The sequence below is a fragment of the Podarcis filfolensis genome (assembly GCF_964270895.1).
Source record: "Podarcis filfolensis genome assembly, chromosome: 13".
NCBI lineage: Eukaryota > Metazoa > Chordata > Lepidosauria > Squamata > Lacertidae > Podarcis > Podarcis filfolensis.
Window position 1 is genome coordinate 31,517,302 of NC_139615.1, and position 25,957 is coordinate 31,543,258.

Consider the following 25,957-nt stretch of genomic DNA (forward strand, 5'->3'; position numbering starts at 1 on the left):
ATTATTCACTGTTTGAGGTGTTGTTGCAGGAAAACTGGAAGTGAATGTTTTTGATGAACATACAGGGTTGTACCCAACATTAGTTATATTCTGAGTATAACTGAAATTAATGGGCATGGCTAACCCAGATCCATAAATTTCAGTGGGTCTGGTCTGAGTAAAACTTAGTTGGATACAATCCATAGTTTCTGTTCTAATTACTTATTTATTTTTTTTGAAAAAAATAGTTCACATGTCAGTATTCATGTTTGTACTAGCTGCTTTCCAGAAAACAAATTTTCCAGTTCTGTAAGAGGCTTTCAAATATTAATCACCATTGCATAGCTCTTTCCTTAATGTATCTGCTTCCCTGCAAAGCATTTAATGTCTGCATTTTCTATTTGCCTGCAATATAAAATGTCGTATGTTGAACTGCATTTCGATACTTGCTTTTGTTGCTCTCAAACAAGATTTAATCCTGAGCGTATCATGTAAGTGAAGCCTTATTGAAATCAATTTGACTCCTGCTAGCATGAGTCCATTTTCACAAGCTCGCATTTTGTATAAACTGCTGCCTGTGTGCATAATTTGTTGATGCCTTGTTTCTGGATCTTCATGGGGCTGAACATTTAATTATATGTAACCATTAACTTGGTTCCTGTAAATGTTTTCTGGTGCTTCACACACTCTTGAAAGGCACTGTTGTGTGTTTGCAAGAATATTAACATATTATCACATTTAAATGACAATGAAGGTACATTCAAAAACAGCCTCTCATGTTGTTCAGGGCCACATATTGGTTGTTCATGTATTATATGTTCTGGAGTGTGTAGGGCAGGGGTGGCTAACATTTGGCACTCAAGATGTTGGGTTCCTAACTCCATCGCTCAGACCATTGCCCATGCTGTCTGGATCTGATGGGAAGCCACCTCTGGTGTAGGGTGTTAAAGGTACCGTATTTTTTGCTCTATAAGACTCACTTTTTCCCTCCTAAAAAGTAAGGGGAAATGTGTGTGCGTCTTATGGAGCAAATGCAGGCTGCACAGCTATCCTAGAAGCCAGAACAGCAAGAGGGATCACTGCTTTCACTGCGCAGCAATCCCTCTTGCTGTTCTGGCTTCTGAGATTCAGAATATTTTTTTTCTTGTTTTCCTCCTCCAAAAACTAGGTGCGTCTTATGGTCTGGTGCGTCTTATAGAGCGAAAAATACGGTATATCTTTAAAGTTGAATGTGGTACCATTCCCTTTGGGTAAATATGGATTCGCTGTTTCTCTTTATTGACATGCTATATAGTTGCCTTGGCTTGATATTTGAGTGGACCTAGTTAGCTAAAGGAGTCTTGTTGGATAGACTGAAAATTTAACTTGCCTGACAAGCATTGGTTGTTGGGGCCTTCATGTGTTGGATCTGTCAGTTAATTCCAGTTGGTTCTCAATGCATAGTAACTATGCAACTGTATTGGGGGGGCATGGGTGTTGATGGGAATGCTAGTCTTCTGAATTCACTATTGAGATTTGAACAAATTTGTATCATTTGGGGATTCGTGGCTTTTTAATAATAATAATACTGTGGTGGTATTGTTCTTGTTTGTTACTTTGGTATGCATTTTTGTATTTTTATATTGTAAACCACCCTATAATTCTTGGATGAAGGGTGGTATAGAAATTCAATAAATAATAACAATAACTGTGGTGCATGCAAAACTTGAATAGTATTTTAGCCAACTAAGCACTGAAATCAGATTTTTTTAAAGGAACTAATTTCAAATAGCAAGAATAATGTGGGTTAAAATAAACAACCAGTTTCCTGAAAATCAGCTTTTCCTGTAGAGGCACCAGCATGTAGAGAGCTGAAAAATTATTTTGGATTTCTGAGTATCAGTTTAAAACTTCTAGGCACTTGTGTGACCACAATTTTGGACTTTCCCCAATCCTAGCTGATACAGTGTTGTGGGGTAGCTTAGGTTGCAGATTCCAGTTGACTTTCCAGCCAACTGTGAAATCCTTGCTCTCCTTTAGGTATGATAAACTACTTATCCAGAGGGAATATTCTGTATTGAGCAAGTTGCTCATTGTGAGATTGTAATACTCACTATAAAGTTATAAATATAATGATTGTTCACTATGTTGTAAACAATCACTCCTGTGGAAATGCTGTAGGTGTGAATGGAAGAATAGTGGTCTTGGGTTTTATTTGCATTGAAGCAGCTTTAAAAGTTCACTTCAACAGCTTGACAAACTTTTTTTTTTTTTTAATTGTTACCGTACTCAATGTTAAATGAAACATTAAGGTATAAAGTTGAATGTGTATTTTACAGGTGAAGCAGGCGACTAATCAGATTGTGATGAATTGTGCTGACATCGACATCATTACAGCTTCCTATGCACCGGAGGGAGATGAAGGTAAGAGGGAATTTGCATGCAGCTTCTGTATGTTCAGTCTCCAGATGCAATATTGATCAAATAATGAATTTAGTTGTATAGCAAGTGTTTCCAGATTGTTTTGACATAGTGACTTTAAAGTAATCTCTCCCTTCTACATTTTGGATGATGTCTAAAATTCGCAGCATATTAGAAAGGAAAATGTATTCAAGTAAAAAAGAGATAATGACTTGGTTTGTGCATAATATTGAGCTAAAAAATGGCTAAGTATGAATATCCAAGTGTGTTGGGTACACAGAATGAAAATTTCACAGCTGCTTTGCTCCTCCCCTGGTTTTACTGCTGTCACATTACCCAAAGCAAACCCATGGTTTGACTTAGTGTTATATGTGAACATGGGCTCATAGTTTATCTCACTCTAAACAAACCGCAAGCTGTGTAGTAGCCAAGGTTTGTTCTTGCCTTACTGCTCATGGTTTCTTTGGGAGAGATATGCAGCAGCTGGGCCTGGGGAAGAGTAAAATGCCTTTAGTTTTCACTTTGTGTACTCATGCATATGGAGCCATCGTTTGGCTTGGTCTTATGTGTAACCAGGCCATTATAACTTATTTTGCTTTAAAACATCTTCCTCTGTCATATTATGCAGCTTGTTAATTCATGCTTAGCCATGGTTTGGCTTAGTGCTACGTGAGAACTGGGGCATTGTGATAAAAATCTTGGGTTTAATAAGATTATGGCTTGTCCCAGTTCTTCAAGAAAGTGAAGACGCTTGATTAAGGAGGCATTGTTGTGGCTGCCAGCACCATCACCTCAGCATTTTCAGCTGCTGCATACTTTGTACCAAGTCTACAAACATGTGATCTTGAAAACTGGGTATAGTTTACCAGCCATGTATGGTGTTACACTAGTGATGCAAAACTGGTTTTGGTTGCTGCAGGGGAATTGTTGAGTGTCTGACTGTCAACCACAGATGGTTGGTAGACTACATTTGTTTTGGATGGTTGTAAGTTTGTAGGCCAGCCTTCGATAAAATGCCTATTTAACATGCCCTAGAGATGACTTTTTGATCAGGATTTAACTTGGGCAATGATCCACCCTCCTCTGGAATGTGTGACTTGGATTACTTGAATGAGTAATCTGAAACTGGTTTGTTTTGTGGATAGCTTTTTATGGTGCAACTGCTCTTTGTGACACACTGGATTGAACTGCAGTGGTTGTGTGTGGTAGTGACAGCATAAGAATAGAAGAGCCCTGCTGGGTCAGGCCAAAGGCCCATCTAGTCCAACACTATTTTCACAGTGGCTAACCAGAGCCTATGGGTAGCTCATACGCACAGTAGCTCTCCTGCTTGTAATGCCCAGAAAGTAGTGGTCAGAGAAGCATTGCCTCTTAACACTGAAAGTACTACATAGCCATCATGACAAAGTTATGAGCTTATCATGCATGGTTATGCCCTCTTTTAAGTCATCCAGGTTGGTTGCTACATCTTACTGCAGTGGATTCCATGATTGTGGTCTGCCTCACAGTAAGGGATTGGAGTAGACAATTAGTCTCTCTCAGTCAGCCAGTCCTATGCCATTTATATATAACTTCAACATACAAAAGGTGATATGGAGGGTGGAAGAGGATTCCTGGTGACCTTTCCACCTGCTGAAATCTCCTTTTGTCTCCCCATTGAGAATTTTAACAAAATTGAACAGGGGCAGGTGGGCAGATTCCTGCCTGTTTAAATCTATGTTAGTACAATTGAGCTGACAGGAACACATCTGGGTTTTTGGATTCTCTGCAAAGCTCAAAGCACATTATATCTGGTGAGAGCACATGGATGGGCACCAGAAAGCTCAGTCAAGCAGGGATTTTGCATGTGTGCCAAAAGTATGTTCCTTATGCAGCCAATGGGGAGTGGGGATTTTGACCACCTTTCATCCCTTGAGGATGAGAGAAGAATCTGGCCCTCCAGCTGAATTCAGTTCTCCATCACCTGTACTCAGAAGCAGGTATATTAACCATGAGGGACGGGGTTGACTGTTGGATGGAATGCATCAGACAGATAATTTTTTAAAAAATATATTATTTATTGCTACTATTACTTGTGAATGTATATGCCACTTTTTTGCAAGACTTACACAAAAGTAGCATAGTTTTAAAAACAGTAGTGACACTTTAAAATAGTGGGAGCCATGGGATTGCATGCTCCTTCCCTCCTCAAGTACGATTTCTCTTCCCAGCCTTAAATTAGGGTTACCTTTTAACCAAGAGCTGAGACCAGGATTTGAGGTTTTTCCCGTGGTTGAGAGAACCTCATTAGCATCATCTGTGATTACTATTAGTGCTGATGTAACATGGAACCACAATTAAGACTGGCTGTGCAGGGGAATTCTTGTGGGAAGCAAGGGGCCAGAAAGATCTAGTAAGTTATCCTGCAATCCCCTCATAATCTCATAATGGTGGTTAAAATATTGGGATTGTTACATCTGTACTGGAACTATATGCTTTATCTTTCCACAGTTAGCTGACCAGAAACTTTGCCATTGTAGAACTTCCTGTTCTGGCTTTCTCAGTGTTGTCATGCTCCGGTTCTGAAGGCCTTGCCTTTCAAAGTTTTTAATGGCATGCCAAGCCATATCTGTATTAAAAGCTTTTGCAAAATTCAAAGCATAATTTATCTTTCTTTTTTCTTTTTTTAATTAATATTTATTAAAGTTTTAAAGGTTACAGAAAGAAAAAACAAAAAACACCATTTTAAACAGAAACAATACAACACATCACAATAAAGAAAAAACAAGAATGAGAAAAGAAAGAAAAAACACGAAAAAATAAAATCCATTAAAAAAAGCAAAAAAGAAGAATACAGCGCATCTTCCCATAACTTATCTTTCATTAGCTTATTTCCTTGACCTCCTCACACCTCCCTTTTTTGTATTCTAGTTCGATTATCTGTTTCAGCAAATCCTTTCCATCTTTTCAAATTTTTGTCCTGTAATTTATCTTAATATAATGTATCTTTACTTTCCCTCCTTTCACCAATTAACAGTCAGTTTTTCCCAAATCCTTTATAACATTTCTGCTAAAGCCATATAACATCATTCCAACATCCTTCTAACATTCATTAATTTTGCAATGTTTCTGTAAATAGTCTTTAAATTTCTTCCAATCTTCCTCCACCAACTCTTCTCCCTGGTCTCGGATTCTGCCAGTCATTTCCGCCAGTTCCATGTAGTCCATCACCTTCATCTGCCATTCTTCCCGGGTGGGTAAATCTTGTGTCTTCCAGTACTTTGCAATAAGTATTCTTGCTGCTGTTGTGGCATACATAAAGAAAGTTCTATCCTTCTTTGGCACCAATTGGCCGCCCATGCCCAGGAGAAAGGCCTCTGGTTTCTTCAGAAAGGTATATTTAAATACCTTTTTCATTTCATCTCCCAGAAAGTCTTAATCCTTGGGCTTGTCCACCAAAGGTGAAAGAATGTACCTTCAGTCTCTTTACATTTCCAACATTTATTATCGGGCAAATGGTAGATTTTTGCAAGCTTGACTGGTGTCATGTACCACCTGTATATCATTTTCATTATATTCTCTCTTAAGGCATTACATACCGTGAACTTCATACCTGTGGTCCATAACTGTTCCCAGTCAGCCATCATAATATTATGTCCAACATCTTGTGCCCATTTAATCATAGCAGATTTCACTGTTTCATCCTGAGTATTCCATTTCAACAGCAAGTTATACATTCTTGACAAATTCTTAATTTTAGGATCTAGCAGTTCTGTTTCCAATTTTGATTTTTCCACCTGGAAGCCATTTTTTTTGTCCAAGTTATATGCCTCCATTATCTGGTAATAATGAAGCCAATCTCGCACTCTATTTTTTAATTTTTCAAAACTCTGCAGTTTTAATCTGTCTCCCTCTTGTTCCAAAATTTCCCAATATTTCGGCCATTTGGCCTCCATATTGAGCTTTTTCTGAGCCTTCACTTCCATTGGTGACAACCACCTTGGGGTTTTATTTTCAAGCAAGTCCTTATATCTTATCCAAACATTAAACAGTGCTTTTCTGACAGTATGGTTTTTGAACGCTTTATGTGCTTTAACCTTGTCATGCCACAGATATGCATGCCACCCAAATACATTGTTAAAACCTTCTAAATCCAGCACGTCAGTGTTTTCAAGAAGCATCCATTCTTTCAGCCAACAAAAAGCGGCGCATAATTTATCTTTCTTGTGGTTGTGCTGTAAAATAGAGGGTGACTGAAATGTTTAATTTCTAATATTTACATATTTCTGATGGATTAAGGCAATTTATAAATAAAGATTGCTAAGAAAGATATTCTAAAAACTGCTGATATGTAGTAGAAGTCTTTGCTACTTGCCTAAAAGTGAGCAGTGATTAGGCCAAGTATAACTTAGGGAGTTATTCCAAACCTGGTGCCACAACCAAGAAAGGCCTCCTCTCTCACACGCTTCTGCTGCGCAAGTGAAGGTGGAGAGGTTTCTGAGAAGATCGGCGGAAGTTCTTGGAGAGTCAGTTCTTAAAATATTTTGGACCCAAGATGTTCAGGACTTGAGCTGAGCCTCAAAACAAATTTGTAAATAGTGCAGCTAGCTAAGAACTAGTTTAATATGATCTGATCATCCATACTGTATTTGGTCAGTACCCTGTAAGTCTCATTCTAAACTAGTCTATCTTCAAGTGTATTTCCATGTAAAGCATGCTATAGTAGTTAACAAGCAGGTGATCAGAGTATGAATAACTGAGGACAGGTTTGGTTTCTCAAGGAAATGGACGAAGCTCCTCTTTCCTGCCTCCACATGGAAATGCAAGGGTGCATTTGGGCCTAGGAATATTCCCAGCATGCAAACCTGCAGCTTCAGAAGGGAGTGCAACCCTATGAAGAGCAGGTTGTATGCATACCTGCACTATCATCAGAATTGTTCAGCCTCTGACTTGGGCTTTTGTGAGACCCAGATCTGTCATAAGGAAGCCTGTCTCAGTGGCTAGTTGGATCCAGTCAGTAGAATTGACGTCTGTGGCTTCTCAGGGTGTGATGATCATGGTATCCTTCATAAGTTAAATCCTTTCAGGTAATGGAGTTCCCTCCTGTGTGGCCCTTTGCTTTACTCCTAGAATTAACGTCGCACATCACAGCTTAGTGGAAAACATTTGGTATTGAAACAGGGTAGGCAGTAGGTGATCTATCAGGCATTGGCAATGAGAACAGACATTTCTTACATTTCCTTATCAATTTGATTAATTGTTTAGATCTGCTTTTTGCTATTCTGTCTGCCATAAAGTTTTCATTTTGATCCACAAAAGTAGGTTTCCCCTATGACGCACCAGAAGAGAAGATTCACACAGTTTGATTTTGGATTGCCTATGCCGCAAAATGTTTTGGTTTTCTATTAATACTCTTTTTTTGTCTTTGTGATGAGAGCTCACTTGGAGCTCTGAGAGTATCATTTTTTAAAAATGCATTTGCTTCTCTGTTGTGGCTTGAGGAGAATACAGTTGATTGGTAAGGGCACGCAGGGTGAAATGGATTATTCTTCTTTGGGGATCTTGAATTAGATTATCTTTCCAGCTCTGTGATGGTATGTGCCAGTGGACCTGAGAGATGAGGTTTCAAACCCCTGCTCTGTAATGGACTTACTGGGTGAGCTTGGGCAGGACTTGAAAAATATCAGATGTCTAAAATGTTGCTCCTAACCTGCGGAAACATTTCATGCTCCTTGTTCTCTATCGGACTAGTTTTCAGTCTATAGAACGGTGAGAATAACTCCCTTCAGAATGGCTCTAAGGATAAAGCAATTGAGTTTTAACACACAGGAATCATTAAATCTGTAGCTTCAGCCTTTATTACTTCAATTTAATCTTGGTTGTATCTAGTGGGAATCATAAGAGGGATTTACCAGCACTACCATAAAAAATGTGTTTTTGTGTTTGGGTAGATCCGTGGAAGACCTAAAGGAACATGATACATTGCCTTAAAAAAAAAACTAGGTTGATTTTTATCTGGTGAATGGAAGCCTTTCAGTCTTGCATGGGCAGCATTATGAAGCACACCAGCAAGTATGTACCTTTATTCTAAGGAAGCTGTGTTTAAAGGGACAAGAAGGTTCAGTGCTGCTTCTCCATTTCCTCTCATTCAGTTCCTCCTTTCTATTTGTTTTTCTTCCTATCCTTACATTCAGCCAGCCACATCTTCCCTTCCTTTTCCTTTTCTCCAGTTTTGCATGTGTCAGCCTCCATTCTAGCCAACTCCTGCTCCCACATGTGCCTGTGTATTTTTGTATGTTGTGAGCTGCTAGCATCCATCAAGCCATAAGGTGTCATCAGACATTTAGTGGTCCCTGGACAATAGTTTGAGAAGTGCTTCCTTACTTGGATCAACATGTCTTACTAGAGGTGAGTCAAGTCTAGCACAGTTAAAGGGAATGGAAGCACCTTGCTCAAAGGTGCATTGTGGTCAGCCCCTCTGAAGTGCTCTTTGTTTTGCTGAGCCTGGAGTATCTGCTGCACCAACCTACACCTCTGCTTAAGCCAGGAGGCCCAGCTGGTTGAGAGTTCCCACCTCTGTTCTGCCAGTTTTGAGGTAGCATGCATGCGGTTTTTGGTTCCTTCTGTTTGAGAGGCAGTGTTGATGTTTTCATGAACTACAACTTTCTTATATACATAATTCCAGGGATGTGGAAGCATTGATATTGTATCCTGCTTCTGCACATTCTGGGGGTATCTGGCTGTCAGCTGTCAGAAATAAGGTGATGAGGTAGACCGTTGGTTTGACACAATGCATAGGTATGTAGTTCTTAATGCTGATTTGGAGCAGGTAATTATGGAATTTAATATAAAGAGCTAATTAATATATTTTTGCTATAAAACAAAAAACAAGATTCTGTGGTATATTAAATATCCTTTATATAAATCCTTAGCCTAAGCCTGAATGTGCCTTGTATAACTTTCTGGAATGCCCATTAAATTCCATTTAAAAACAACAACACTGTTCTGCAAAATTCTATGTATCCAGCATGGGCTGAATATGGGCCAGCCATTATACTTAATCCTGTAAAGACAAACTTGTAATATGTTCCAATTCTCATGTCCGGGAGGACGGGAGACATTCTGTCCTGGGCAGGGTTGTACTCCCCTGTGAAGAGCAGATCACAGGCTAGTTCACCAGTTTATTGCCCCTTTTGGTCAGAAATGACGTGGCCATTGTACTCCATGCTCTGATAACTTTCAGATTGGATTACTGCAGTGGATTCTATGTGAAGCTGCCCTTAAATATGACTCAGAAACTTTAATTGGTCCCAAATGCACTGGCCAGATTATTGGCTGTGGTTCCATTTAGATCACATATAACCCCTGCCTTAAAATGTCTGCATTAGTTGCCATTTCGTTTCTGGGCCCAATTCATGGTGCTCACATTACAGTGGTACCTCGGGTTACATATGCTTCAGGTTACAGACTCCGTTAACCCAGAAATAGTGCTTCAGGTTAAGAACTTTGCTTCAGGATGAGAACAGAAATCGTGCAGTGGCGGTGTGGCGGCAGCAGGAGGCCCCATTAGCTAAAGTGGTGCTTCAGGTTAAGAACAGTTTCAGGTTAAGAATGGACCTCTGGAATGAATTAAGTACTTAACCCGAGGTACCACTGTACTGGTTTAAAACCCTAAATGACTCAGGTCTCAAGATGGGCTCCTTCTTCACAGTCCCTCTCTGATTTTTTTTAGGGAGGGGGTAACAAAGTTTTATTCTTTTTCATCTTTATTTAAATTGCTTGACATGGTTGCATTGAGATATATCTTTGGTTACCTTAGAATATTTGACTTGCAACAATTACATAAAATTAAAAATAAGAATAAAACAACAACAAACTCAGATAAACGTTTCTGAATAGATTAACAAAGTTGTGTCAAAATGTATATACCCAAATTATTGCAAGTTATTACAGATATGAAAATATGTATAGTAATGTGTATTGCTTAGATTGGTGACCATAAGTAAACAGTATTTTGTATCAATTACAATTAGAATTTATAGGAGTTTATAGGAAGGGGGAGTGAGGGGAAGGGGAAAAATAAAATATGTACTCCATATATGCCAGATTGTACTGGAAAATGTGGGTACTATTCTACCACATGCCTCATTATTTGTATAATCAATAAAGTCACCCCAGGACTCTCTTTGGTGTTAAGATCAGCAGAGGGTGCCCTCTTGGTAGCTCTGCTGCATTCAGCAGCTTGGTGCCCTGGGAGAGAGTATTCTTTGTGGCAACCCCTAAGTTGTGGAACTCCCTCCCCATAGAGGTGTGTCTGGGAACTTTATTACACAGTTTTTGGTGAATGCTGGACTTCTTTACTCTGGCATTTGACACCTGAGATGCATATTTTCAGCCCATCCTATATTTTGTGATTGCAGTTCTTTGTAGCTAAGTTTTTAAAAGTATTTTTAATATTGTACTTTAAATTGCTGTAACCTGCCTATGGACCTTAGTATGAAGGGCAGGTAATAAATTGAATAATAAAAATAATAACTGCATGGCTTGATTGCACTGGAAATGTATTTGTAATATGTTTATTCACATACCTTGACTATTTTTTTGATAGGATTAAGAAATTTGATTCCATTTGGGATATTGCCAGAGCATAATGGCTTTGAAAGTGGAAGAGAATGAATCTGGCAGAGGACTTGCTGGATAAATGCTCTGTGGCACCTGTTGGAATGAGTCAGAAGCCAATGCCTTTATTTAACTTTACTATGACTAGCTTTTAAATGCCTGGCTGCTCTGCAAAACGAAATATTGTCATGTATGTTTGCCCCTGATGCAAATATTGGGCCAAAGGATGGCTTTAAAAGCAAAAGTTAGTGTAACTTTTGAGATACACTTCGTTTTGGTAGGTTTGGTTTTGAAAGATGTGTTTTTAAGTCCGTCATGTCCTAGTTATGATGTCTTAGGCAAGTCATTCATACTCGTGTACACTAAGCTAACATTTTAATATAAGGATAGTAGGGTTCTGCCTCTCAAGGTGATGAACCACCTTGTAAATAAAAAGTGCTGTGTGAATGCTGAATACAAAGAAAGTGAATCAAATAATGAGCAGATCGCTCTTTTCAGAGATCAGACAGCACACACTGTTAGTAATTAGAGAAACAGTATTTTGTTTGCAGTGGGTGTTGGGTGTTCAAACAGTGCTTCTATGTTTTCCTGGCTTGAGACAAGCTGCTTCTGCACAATATGCAGTAGTTCTCAGCTTGTGGTAAGCTAATGCTGCCTGGTGGTGGGTGGAAGGGGGTATTCCATTCAGCACTAAGTTGCTAGAATATTAAACATGAAGAAAACTGCTTTTTCAAGGCAAAGTTTTGAAAAATGCTAGAATATTCACATATTGAGGATTAGAATTAGTTACAAAAATAGATCTAAGGATGTGGAGGCCATTTCAGCCCTTTAGCACAGGGCTGACAGTTGGTATAAATTAAAAAGAATAAAATGGAACAATCTATATACAGTGGTACCTCGGGATGTGAACGAGATCTGTTCCGGAGCCCCGTTTGCATCCTGAATAGAACGTGAGACGTTTCGCCGCTTCCGCACATGCGCATGACGTCATTTTGACCATCTGCGCATGCGCGAGCAGCAAAAACTGGAAGTAGCGCACTCCGTTACTTCCAGGTCGCTGCAGAGCGTAACCCGAAAATACTTACCCTGAAGCATATTTATCCCAAGGTATGACTGTAGTTCAGTTTGCTTATTAGTGGCTGACTTGGCATTTTTAACTTCGTTTTCTGAAGTCTTGGGACCCTTTGCTACATTCTCTTTTAAGATACTGGGACTTCATACATCTAAGCATGCATTCTAGAGCTGTAGTGCTCCAAAATGGCAACTAGACGTTCAAACTGTAACCTTGGTTTAAGGAGCCATTTGGTACCTAGCTTATACATCTGAGTTTCTAACACTGTTCTTACCACTAAGCTTACATCAAACCCTCTCTTTTCCAGGAATAACTATGTAGAAATTAATATGTTTAAAGTGTCTGGATTTGCATGTTTTCGCTTTATTTATTCAACATAATATCCAGCTTCCTGAGTGTTTGTTCTGTGATCTTGCCCCATAGTTGCCAAACCAGAGATCAAAAGAGGGGTGTGAAGCTAAAAGTGTCTGTGAAAGGGGGACACTGTAACAGGAATCTAAAGGATTGAGAATTGGAGCTTCATCACTTTTGCAAAGTTTGCCTCTAGCAAAATTAGTTGATTAACAACTTGAGAGAAGTTTTGGTTTTTTCCTCAGAACCTGGAATTTTTGTTGAGGGGTAGTTAGGGATAATGTTACTGCTCTCAGACATTAATTTTTTTAAAAAGCACAGTTCCTGTCTGAACTGGTGGGGATTTCAGGATTTCTTTCCCTGTTGCTGGGTAAAGAAGCCTCACAAACTTCTTTCAACCACCAGCACGATTTCTGATGTTACAGAAGGCATTTAGATGATTGAGCTGTTCTTCCCAGCTTGGGGGAAGGGGAGGGTTAAGAGTTTTTGAAAATTTGTGGTGACATTCCAATGATTCTTAAATGGAGCCCATATAAAAAGTGTAATATTCACGCTTGCCCAGAGAGAATTAATTATAGCACTTAGCAGAAGCTTTTAGTAGTTGTGGACTTGGCAAATCCCAGGGTAATATCTTAGAACACATTGTAAAAGCAAATGGTGTCCTGCAAAAGATCAACTCATCCTCCCATTCCCTTATTATTATTCTCTCCCCAGAACTGTGGTCTATTATTAACTTGTGTATAAATTACCATTCCCCTCCCCAGGGCAGGAAAAATCACTGGCAAATAAAATCTTGATGCTAGTGCCTTGAGAGTTTGAAGCAGAGTTGTAGTGCTACTGATAGGATAGTGGTCAGTCAGTTTGGGTCAAAGCTTTGTTGCAAAGAGCCAAGCCAGTGCACTTATTCACTACATTGCTATTGCACTTAGTTGCTATTACTCCTATTCTTAGTAGGTGGCCAGGGTTTAATGATTCCGATCATTGTTGATGTCTTTGCTGAAGATTGAGGAGGAAGGGAGATGAGGAAATATGGGGCTGAGGACAATTTTTTGCATTTATAGCCATTTTCTCCATTTTTAAGACTACTATTAAAAGTTGTCCAAGGCTAAAAGGCTCATTTAGCCAGCTGGGGGCACCAAGTGAGCAGTGGGCCAAGTGGAAGAAGATTTGTGGCCTGCATTTGCCTGTTTCCTTCTATTGCTGCTTTTAATGGGTCAGTGGTTGTTCATTGGATTTTAATTAGTTGTGCATATGGGGTTCCTTATCTGGATGCATGTGTGTTCTTGTTGCCAGGAGTGAGTAATTGTATCCTATGGATAGGAAAAGGTGATGTGTTTGTGACGCAACTTTTCAAAACAGTAACCCAAAACCAAGTCAGACACATGGTTTGCTTTAAGATGGAGTTAGCTTGTTTTCTCCTTCTCTGAAGGGTAGGCCCTGAACCAATGGATTCAAGTTACTAGAAAAGAGATTCTGACTACACATCAGGAAGAACTTTCTGACAGTAAGAGCTGATCAACAGTGGAACTGTCTGTCTCGGAAGTTGGTGGGTTCTCTTTCAGTGGAGGTTTTTAAGCAGAGGTTGCATGGCCGTCTGTCATGGATGTTTTAGTTGAGAATCCTGCATTGAAGGAGGTTGGATCAGATGACTCTAAGGGTCTGCTTGTATGCTGCAGGCCCTCAGGCCTACCTGATCAGATCTTGACTTATTGGTTTGTTAACCAACATTGCTAGAGTTCTCCAGTTGGGATGTAATGGAGAACTCCTGATTAATGCAGGCCAGGATTTTTTCAGAGAAGCAGGCACACAGTGAAGGGAGGAATGCACAATCGTAGCCAAACCTCAAATACAGTGAATGTTTCAATCCTATAAAAGGGAAGGAGGCATCCCAGTATAATCTATTTCCTTCCCAGTATGTGCAATTCTGGCTTGAACACTTGCCTTTGTCCTTCCTTTGGAACATAATTGTGTACAACCTTTGGCCAGGGTCCAAGCTTTTTTTATATTGCAGGACTATAATTTGGAATCATTAATTAATTGACATATCCATCTGGCCACTCTGTAATTTCAGAAATTGCTTTGTAGATGCAGTTATTTTAATCTGTACTACAAGCTCTTTGCAAACAAGAGCCTGTAATAGCTTGCAATTCCTCTTTATAAAGATGAGTTTAGATTGAGTTGTTTTTGTTGTATTATTTCTTCCCTCAGTCACAGTGGCTTCTTTTCTTTCTTCTGTTACCCTAATCCTCCCTCCTTTTCTCCTCCTCATTCCATTTCACTTCTTGAAACTTTGATACTGCAATCTCAGTAAGATGAGAATACCAAGAGAGTGGGGAAATATTTGAAAACTCTAAGTGACAGCATCAATTTTTATACAAACTGCTGCCTGAAATTTTCCCAGCTCAGAGTATCAAAGTAGAGGCAAAAAAGAAGAAGAAAAGACTGCTTTCCGTTGAAGGAAGAATGTTGCTTAGTCAGGATAGCCTTATCCAAGTTGGGTCACAACAGGAGCACAACCACCATGCAAAAGATTAAGATAATAAAAAATTAAGAAACGGGTCTCCAAATGCCTGTTTGGGTTAAAAGTGGTTCCATGGTCTGAAAAGGTTGAGGATAACATGTAAGTGCCACATGTCTCAGAATAAAAGTCCTAGTTCAAGCACGTGAACATATTACAGGCAACTCCCAATTTATGTGTGTTCTATTTGTGTGCAACTGTGCACATGCATGGTGCTGGGTACCTGGAAGTGGTACTCATAAATGGGGAGCACCTGGTCAACCAAGCCCTGCTGTTCCTCCAGCTCGTGTGAGTACTATATCCCCTAAACATGTCCGTTATGGGTGTGGCCCTTAACAGTTAGTTTCCCAGTATTTTGCAGCTTCAGTGAACATGGAAAATCCTTATCACAGTATGATAAACTGAAATATTTTTTGTTAGTTGAATACCTCTGTTTTCTGATTATATGACTGAATTGCTAAACAATTAGGGGATAGTACGATACCAAGTCAGCACTATGTAGAGTGTTCAGCATTGTGAAACAACCACTACAGAAGCAACATAAGCTTTCAGCGAGTATTCCTTTGGGTTGCATGCTTCTCCATCCTGATCAAAGGCTGCCTGTCAGGAGGATTTAATGGCACTTCTGGTTGGGATAAGTGCACTTTCCAGACCCTGAAATATTCAAGGCAGATGTTCAGCCCCTCCCTTTAGTTTGCTGAGAACACTGTTGCACCATCCTGTTGCAGCAGGCTTTCTTTCCATATGGAATCTAAAGATAGCAGGGATCAAATTTCACTGAGTTTTTGCCCAGTGATGATTCAAACTGTTTAAACTTCACATTTCCAGTTTGTAGTTTCGTCCTTCAGAATGCCAAATTCTTAACTGCTGCCACACTCCAATGCTGCTTAATTGCTCTTACTTCATTGCTGCTGCTTCCACTTCCTATAAAATGATGCCACTTCTCAAAACACCATGGTCTGATATACTGGTTTGTTCTGTAACAATAGGTTAAAGCAAACTATAGTTCCCTAGGTTCATTTATGTGTGTTTAGAATTGCTTAGTTATAAAGCTAAAATGGAAGTTTTTTTATTTTCTCCCCAGTGCATGTGTGTGCGCGCATATGTGCATAAGCCTGAAAGTCGAACAGGCTCATTTCTGACATAATGCCAAACCATAGCTTAACGTTATGCTTTTAAAGTTTATCCTATTGAATGTAAAGGGGCTAAATCCCTGTCTGTTTTTTGGGGGTGAAGTTTGCTGCCTCCTGCTCACAATTAGTTTCAGGCAATGGAATAGAGAGGTTGGACTTGCATGTTCTTTTCAATGGAAGGATTGACATTTGTTTACTTTGCTTTCACCCTATTCTGAGCCAACTCTTGTCAGCCATGGGTTAAGCACATGCTTCTAAGTGAGGAGAGATACAGGCATAAGGCCCATCAAGCCTTACTGACTATCCTCACAGATCTACTTCACTTGAACCTAGGTTTCCTACAGCCAAGCCTGATGTTCCAATCAATCCACAGTCAACACTACTTTCCTTTTTGGCATCTGTTCTCAGCTATTCTGCTTTCCTTTAGAAAATGTTCTCTGCTGTTTCACAAACAAGCATGACATCTGAGATTGGTGGGTTGGAGCCATTGAGAATGACATGCACTCAAGAAAATTGAATACAGTGGTACCTCGGCTTAAGAACTTAATTTGTTCTGGAGGTCCGTTCTTAACCTGAAACTGTGCTTAACCTGAGGTACCACTTTAGCTAATGGGGCCTCCCGCTGCCGCTGTGCCGCCACCACACAATTTCTGTTCTTAACCTGAAGCAAAGTTCTTAACCCGGGGTACTATTTCTGGGTTAGCAGAGTCTGTAACCTGAAGCGTCTGTAACCTGAGGTACACTGTATATTGAAGAAAGATTTTAGGTGGTGCCGCATGAACTGAATGTCAGTCTAGAACACACACCAAAATATTGTCATGTGCAGAAATGGCTCATCAGATGAGTCTTTAAGTAAGAAGTGTACTCTGAAGGAAGAGCTTTATATTGTATTTATTTTTACTTCATTTTAGTAGTTGTGAAAGTTGAAGAAAGCACCCATGTTTCAAAATCAAAACTCAAAATTCATAATTCTATTAAGGCTTTATTTCCATATTAGCTTTCTGTGTGCACATTAATTTCACACTCATTTTAAGACTTGACTCTTTAATGACAAGGAGAGCTTTTGTTATCACCTTGCCATGGTGATCTCTGTTTATTGAATTGTAGTACATTGTAGAAGCCAACAGTTGTGATAAATGCCTTTATGCAGCTTATTCCTTTGTCTGTTTTTAGAGATTATATTTACTTGTGAAGTCTTACAGGCAGAGTGAAGGCACCTGTATAGCTTCAACACTACGTGTAGGCCCTTGTCTAGTGGTGGTTTACCTGGAAAAGAGATAGGATGAGCACTTTTCTTAAATGAGCTTTGTGTATTGAGTATTCATGCATGTTACAAGAGTTTTTTGGGCAGAATGGAAAGGGGGCTACTTCTGTTTTTTTAAGAACACACACACACAAAAACCACAAAGCAGACTTTGCTCTGGGTAAGCATAGGAAGCTACAAAGTCCAGGTTTTAGAGTATTTTGGCTTTTTAGCTCAATATTGTTTGCTTGTGATTGGCACAGATCGCAGGCAGAGGTCTTTCATGTCACCTGATTCTTTTAACTGAAGATGCTATGGTTTTGACCAGGTACCACCTGGATGCTCAGCTGATGTGCTATTACACTTTTTTCTAGACACTTTTGGCAAAGAACAGTATTATATCTAATAGGTATCTTTTTTTAGCACAGAATACACTGATCAGCAGGGTTTGCAGACGGTTGTAAAAGGTTTTTTTATGATTTAGGATTATTCATGTTCCATGTATTACCTTGCAAGTCAAGATATTTTAACTTTTCACCATGGGAACACAGTTTCCTTGATTGCAACTGTCTATATCCAATCAAATCCAATGCAATCGCTAGCATATACCCCTATAGCAAAGTCCAAATTGATTTGACTATCCACTTGTACCATAGATAATGCATGTGAAAAATCTGTGTAAATGTTTTTTTAAAAGACAACTATGGGGTGCGGCGTTCATCTCGCTTCAGGCCAAGCAAGCTGGCGTTTGTCCACAGATAGCTTTCTGGGTCATGTGGCCAGCATGACTAAACCACTTCTGGTGCAACGGGACACTGTGAAGTGCTGTTTAGCTTCCTAACGCAACGTTACGTATTTATCTACTTGCACTGGTATGCTTTCGAACTACTAAGTTGCCAGAAGCTGGGACAGAGCAATGGGAGCTCACACCATTGTGTGGATTTGAACCCCCAACCTTCCGATCCACAAGACCAAAAGGCTCAGTGGTTTAGACCACAGCACCACCCACTCCCTAAAAATCTGTGTAGGTGCTTTGCAAGGAGGGGTGTAAGCGATGTCAGACATGGGCAGCTTTCCTTTCCTAATCTAGTGTTAGCCATTTCTGATGACTCAGTTGACCTCAAAAACATTTGAGACACACAGATTACATTTCTAGGTTACCAGAGAGGAGAGATCCATACCAAGATAGCACAAAGGCAGCTATTTAGCAAGATGGCATCTTCCTGGGTTCTGTACAACAATGGGGATGTGCATGTAAAAGACTTTAATTCCTTCATATGCATTTCTGTGGTCCAAGTGGTTAATTAAATCTGTTTTGCCATTGCTACAGGGCTATATGTGACGGATAGGTGCAAGATACGACTATACAATGCTGCTGATGAATTGTGTCTCATTGTGGTTTGCCCATGTGTTACTAAATAGCCGGATGCAAGCAACAGGTTTTTCACACCCAGTATAGGAGATACACGTTCAGAAGCAAGTTTCTACGCACAGGTTGCATCAGCTAATCTGTTTTTGTTTTAACTCCTTTACAACTCTGTTAATAAAGTAATTCCCACATACTCTTTTAAAAATTCTGTACACATTTTCCCATTTGGATATTAGATAGAAAAAGAGAAGGTGGAATGAGTACATTTTGATGCTAAGTGTTTCCAGAGTTGCCTGTAATATATATGGGATCAAATTATTTCTAGGTCTGTTAAGGAAGGAACAATAAATGCTTCCTCTCATACCTACCTAGAAATCATGCCCTCTAACTTAAGGAATATTTCTGTATGGATCCTCAATGCTGAAGGGGCAGAGTAGAATTCTTCATAGTAAAACAAATAAATCCTATATGCATGTAGGGATGTTCAATGAAGAGGAAAAGGCTCTATCCACGCATCCTCAAAGACCCTCTTTAATATTCCTTTACTGTTCCAGAACTCAGCCTGATCCTTCAGTTAAGCTTTGTGGAACCCCTGTTACTTGTTCATGCTAATAAATAGCTGAATGCATTTTGCAGAAAAGAAAAAAGTCTGCAGTTGGTCCTGATTGTGCAGCTGTTGAAGGCACAAGAACCCCATTTCCCCTAATGCCAACCCTGAACTAAAATTCAGGCTGCTGTCCTGGGAGTAATTTTTATTAAACAGAAAGAGGCTACTGAGTAGACATGTATACCATGGTACTGTAGGTGAATGCAGTGAATTGTTAACGAGTACCTGAGCCACTTCTAAGCCTCTTCACAAAATTTTCACATTTTGTGTTTGCCATTCAGAAATAGCGTTCTTTAACTCACACTTACTGTGTAGTACAGAGGTCGCAAACTGGTATGTGAACTTCATTTAGGTTGTCTATGAAATAAATTTCTGCTAGGGTACAATAAAAATTCATACCCCATCTAGCACAGTGTGTTATATTTGCTACAACAGGCAGAAAAAGTTAGTGGTCTGCCAAGACACTCAACAGTTTTCAAGTGGTTTTTGAGTGGGGAAAAGTTGGGTAACCACTGGTGCAGTGTTTTGTTTACTGGAGACAATATGCTTCTGATTGCCAGTTGCTGAAAACTGCAAGTTGGGGGAGTGCTGCAACGCTCCTGCTTTTAGACTATGTTAGACTTCCTATAGGCATCTGGTTTGCTACTGTGAGAACAGGATGCTGAACTTAGATGGAACTTTGATCTTCAGCAGGGGTGTGAGTGGGGCTGTGTGTGTGTGTGTGTGTGTGTGTGTGTGACTATCCTAAAACCAGCACTTGAGGCTTGGATCTTAAGCCTTTCTATAAATTGTCAGCTGAGGAATGTCATGTTACAGTAGTTGTTATGGACTGTGGGTAGCCAGTAGCTTTGTGCTGCTGCTGCTGCTGCTGCTGCTGCTGAGAGAGAGAGAAAGAGAGAGATCCCTACATGCCTCATGTGTCCTCTCACTGTGTTTAACAAAATACAATTGGTACATATTAAAATATGGTCATTCTGCCTGTATTGAATAGTTTTTGTGCGCACATAAGTGCCCTACTGCACATTACATACATATTTACATAATTAAATATACGAGAAGCAAAAGTAAGGATACTAGTTTACTGTGACTGCAAAGCCAGAATTCTATGAAATACCTAATTAAACCATGTAAATGTTTGATTCCCTAAAATTCACCTAGGTTTTTGGATGTATACCCTATTCGGTAGTACAGTGGACGCTCAGGTTGCGAACATGAGCCGTGCGGGAGTGTTTACTAAACAATTTAGTGTTTCTGCACATGCATGAGTGTCGAAACCTGGAAGTAACCCGTTCTGGTACTTCCAGGTTCGGCGTGGTGCGCAACCCGAAAACGCGCAACCTGAAGTGTCTGTAACTCGAGGTATGACTGTAGTAATTATCTGAGGCAAAACCACTCACATTGGATTAAGTATGTTTTGAAAATGGCTAAATAGGTTGATGGTCATTTCACAGATTGCCGAGGGGGTTGGGACTCAGAACAGGCGCAGGGTCTGTGGAGTAAGAATTGTTTGAAGAAACTGCCTTCCATGGCTACTGGAACTTTACTGCACTCCATTGCAAAGCTTTAAGCAGCTATTGCCATAATTTTTAAAAATCTGTTTTTCACAACCATGAGTTTTAGTAGCATTAAAAAAAAAGGGGGGGGTTTCTTAGAATTACAGATGCAAGAGAAGTCTCATAGTTCATGTTGTTGCAGCCATATACTAAACCAAGCATCTTTGTAATTGCAGAGCAGTTAGAATGCGCTGGTGGGGCTTGGGGAGCAACAGTAGAAGGTGATTAAAAAGGGGGAAAGAGAGGAGTTTCAGAGTGAATGTCCTCCCGTGTGGACCAGCTACAAGATATGGTGTGACTTGTTGAGCTGTCAGTGCAAAAAACTCAGTATTGCAGGTTTTTCTCAGATTATAAGGGCTAGAGCAGGGGTCTGTAACCTGTAGAATTTTGAGAGGGTGCTTGTGGGCATTGCCACAAAATGACTGCCATAGGAAGGCATGGAGAGTCATAAAATGGCTGCCATAAAATAGTTAATTACAAAATGTTGGGAGGTTCCAAACAAGGCTCCTCCCCTGCCCCAAACCTAGTGAAGCATGTGGGCCACACAAAGGGGACTGCATTCTATATCAGAAAGTTGTCAGCAGAGAATAGCACACACATACAATCCCTCCGCCACCTGAATGTGGAGTTAGCCTGAAGGAAAGCAAAAGGAAGCAAGTGGAATACACAGTTTGATAACTTATTAAGAATGGCTTTTTCTCTGATGGGACAGTGAGAAGAAATGGGGGCTGGGGAGGAAATAGCAGAAAGTGATAGAATGTTTCTTTCCAAAGCATAGTTCCTCCCAAATTCAGAAATAGGCTTCCAAGGAGTGTTGCAATTTATGAGGAGCTTCATGCTGAGGGAAAGAAATGAATGCAATTCAGAACCAACACAAAAACTGAAAGGAGAGAGAAACATGTTGATCCTGGACTCAGCTATGCAGCTGCAAATTAAACAGTTGTGTGTATTGTAAAGTGCAATATACAAATTAACAATAGATGATGGCAGTGAGCTATGGCAAATTCAATATATTTTTCAAAACCTTTTAAAAAAAGCATTTTCACAGTGTTTTTTATATGTGTGTAGATTCCACCCTGGTCCTAAAAGGGAATGGGTTTTTTTATTCCAGCATTCAAGTTGGGGATCAAATCTCCAAAATATAATTGATTGTGCAAAAGTAGTGGTGAGATTAATATTGAAGACCACAAAAAGGGTTTAAAAAATATATTAAGAAAAAAGAGGACAGGAATTTAGCTCTTTCTTCCAAAATCCAAGTGTCCTCACATCACATGAATGGTCATTGCTATTCCGAACTTTTAAGAGCACTTTCCTTTCCTTTTTTCAGAAATCCATGCAACAGGATTCAACTACCAAAATGAAGATGAGAAAGTGACTCTCTCTTTTCCCAGCACACTTCAAAAAGGTAAAGGTTTCTCTACAAATGTTGGTTTAGAAGCTAGATGGCTCAGTAGAGGTCCAAAACATTTTGCACCTTATCCCCAGGGTAGGATTTTCTTCTGTTGGAATATGCTTTTGAAAACTCATCCTTCCCTGTATTTCTCAATATGTTGGTAACTGAACCAAATAGAATCCAGCTCAAGAAACTTTCCAAAAACCTTTAAAGCCCTAGTAACTGGAAACTGCCTCATATTTAGTTGACTTGAATTTTCATATGAATTTGAATGGGATTGAAGTACAGTTAATCTAGTCTGGATCCAATTTAGTAACTGTCCCTCTGTAGGAGTTTATGTGCACTATTCGTCATGCTGTGCCAATTCATTACAAAGTAGCAGTAGATTAAATTCATGTTGAGTGACTCTTCTGACCAGGTTTGGGCTTTGTATAGTAATGTGATATGCTAGTCTTCATGCCTGTCTTTGTAATAATGTTGGCTTCACGCCACCCACACTTTTGATTGTAGCCACATATATACATCTGTATGTCAGCTGAAGCATAACACTTTGTACAACTGGCAAAGTGGGCTCTGGTCCACAGATGCTGTGTCACAATACATTTTAATCCGTGTGTGCTACCAGATTCCGGCGTGTTTCCTGCTGTTTGCTAACACTCCAGTCCCTCTGGGAATGCTAATACTAGTCCAGCCATCATAGATGCTACTACACAGAAGCTACTACAAAGAATAAGAAAGGAACTGAAATTAAAATAAAGTATGTCAACAAGCACAGAATATGTCAACAAGCACCGAAATTCAATACTGAGCCGAATGAAGAGGGATTTTGTCACAACTTTTGCAAACATTTGCTCATGGTGGCAGAAGTGGAGTGTTGAGAAACTGAGACCAAATAATAACTCTCACCTAAAACAAACAATAAACATCGTTTTCAGTTACCCATAAAGAAACTTTGCTTATGAAAACCAATGAAATGCCATGCATAGTATATATTTCTTACCCCCAAAACTATAATGACTGCAAGCCTGGTTAGAGATCTTGCAGTGTTGTGTAGCAACAGGTTACAGGTGATCAAGAATTCCCCCTTGGAAACTCCCCTTCAGTATGTACTGTTACCTACCCTGTTTTGTCATTATTTCATATATTCCCTTCCCCCTCTCCTACTTCATACCTTTGCCTTCTGCTTATGTGAGATGATCATGGAAAAAAACTAATGTTTCCTTTGCCTCACCAAGACAGTCTCTTCTGTGGGGCAAGTTAATGTCCATTGTGGTGAATATGACACAGGTTAAGCAATAGTACACATTCTGGAGGGGATAAATTAACATGAGGATACTGTCTTGAACAGCAGCCTTATTGCAGTCTTTTCCCCCATTTTTGCCATCTTAACATATAGTTGGCCTCCAAAAAGCTGTTGTTATCACCTTGGTTTTTGAAGCTGGCTTGCTTTCACTAAAGTATAATTATTATTAGCCACAGTTTAGTGCTTGGATGATATGCCAAACTGCAGTTTATGTAAAGTGGAAGCAGAGGCTTACAATATCTTCCTTATGGTTGCACTGAGGGAATGGGGGGGGGCATGGAAACCCTGGGAAAGCTGGTTTAGCAGAAAGACCAAATGCAGCCACTGGACTCTGGTGAGCTGCTTCAGCACACTGTTCTGTGTTCTGTGCCTTGGGGTTGGGCACAATGAGGTAGAAGTTGATGCTTCTTGAACTATTCAGTTTTATTCTAGAATAATTAAATTTCACTTTGATGGGTACTTTTAATGGTAGTTGATGAGCTTCACCTTTCAAAAGTAGGTGGTGGTATGAGTTGTGATGAGTGGCAGAATGAATTTGACCGACAGAATTATTTGGTGTTCATCATCAGCAAAACGTGCTGTGGGAACATTTGCCATGTGCTTCTCTGTTTGGAGCTGGAGGCAGATGAGCTATTTATGCTAGAGAGATCTGTTTGTTGATACCCATAAAGTGTTCAGCTGAACTTTGGTTGGTGCTGCTTCAGGCATTTAATGCACAACTGCTGGTCAAGTTAGGCTACAGTCAGCACTGAAACTTTACACACTGCTTTGAAAATTAGCTTAAAAAACAAAGCTCCTAAATGCTCTGCTCTATAAACAAATTATTATAGGTTGATCCAGACATTATTTTGCTGTATTCGGCAACTTACAACAAAGATGGCATTGTCAGTTTTATTCCTAACCCCCCCCCCCCCAATCCAGAATGCTGGTCAAATTTTACTCATGATCTTTAATCAGCAGATATCTAATGGTCTGGTCTGGAATAGCTTCTAAAACTTGAAGCTTCACTTAGGCCTGGAAAAACAACCCCAAATTATTGTGCTGTTATCAAACATTTTAGATGCCAGGTTAAACGGGCATCTCAGAGTTCTGTGCTCTGTTTTCCATCTCTGCTTTTAAGTGATACATCATACTCTTTCCTCTGAGTTCAGCTCATCTCTGTGTGACTTCAGCTTCTTCCCTGCCATCTTACGCCGTGGAATAGCTTAACATGGAACAACAGAGTTCTCCTCTTTATTCACCATGTTGTGTTCTTCCCCTAGGTGTGCTTCTGCAGCAAAACATTTTTTTGAGTTGCCCAGGACTTCTATGACAAGCTCTTTTTACTGCTACTTGGCTCTAGTTCCATCCCAGCCTATCTCCAAGTCCAAATTCCTACTTTGCTTAACTAATCTAGGTTAGAAGTCTTCAGGGCTTGGACTCCACATACACTTTGGTTTTGCTGTATTAATATGTAATGATGGTGTTAAGGTTGTGAAGCCCTAACCTCCCAGCCCTAGCATCCTTACCACAGCACCCTTGCATTAATCCATGTAATCCTGATCTGCAACAAGAGAGGAGATGCCATTTATACTAGATAAATGATATCTTAATTGGAATATGCTTGAAACGTATTGCATCTCAAGGCGTTTGGAGAGGGAACAGGTTATTCCAAAGGGACAACAAATAGTCCAAACACCTTTGCCCATTTGAATATTCTGGGTGGAGCACATCCACACAGCAAGTCTTCATAAACTGTCTTCCTCTTTTTAATCACAGGAATGGGGACATTAAAAATAGATTTTGTTGGAGAGCTGAATGATAAAATGAAAGGCTTCTATCGAAGTAAATACACCACCCCTTCTGGAGATACTCGCTACGCTGCTGTTACCCAGTTTGAGGTATGGACTCTTATGATTAATGGTCTACCATTTTCATTAATACTTTCATTGGAAGTAGCATGTCTTGTACATGTACCTTAGAGTCTCTAACAAGACAATTGTGTACTTTCTTATCTGTAGCTAATTTGCTGTTGCCTCTTTAGAAATCCACCTGTTTCCATTTCTTGTCAATGAAGCAGAAGGCACTCAGTATAAATATTACTTAAGCTGTGATCTAGTAGCTGGTAGAGCCTTAGGTAATAAACAGTATTTTGTTTATTCACTGATAGTCCTTGTTGTAAACTGTGTATCTCTCCCCCCACGCCCCAATATTTAATTTTTTTAACAGAAGCCTGGGAGATGGAAAGAGTTGTCCAAGAGTTAACATTTGGTTATGTGTAGGGGTGAGGTCGGAAGTCTACTGGAAAAGCCCCACCTGAAATCTTGCCTGGTTTCTGACCCTTTACCAGAAACTGTACAGGCTTTTTTGTAATCGATCCACATCTACTATCCATGTGGAATAAATGGATAATGCTTTTGATTTAAACATTGGAAGAATTATTTCTGTCATTGATTGGC

General features: G+C 39.8%; 1 protein-coding gene across 2 annotated transcripts in view; it reads left to right on the top strand.

The window, feature by feature from the left end:
* The window catches only part of NPEPPS (aminopeptidase puromycin sensitive), a 74,564-nt gene that overhangs the window by 10,831 nt on the left and 37,776 nt on the right, over positions 1–25,957 (top strand). For both annotated transcript variants that reach the window (XM_083582551.1, XM_083582552.1), the window contains exons 2-4: positions 2,298–2,382; positions 22,151–22,228; positions 25,278–25,399. In XM_083582551.1, the coding sequence (XP_083438677.1) occupies positions 2,298–2,382; positions 22,151–22,228; positions 25,278–25,399 (285 nt within the window). The remainder of the gene's footprint in view (positions 1–2,297; positions 2,383–22,150; positions 22,229–25,277; positions 25,400–25,957) is intronic.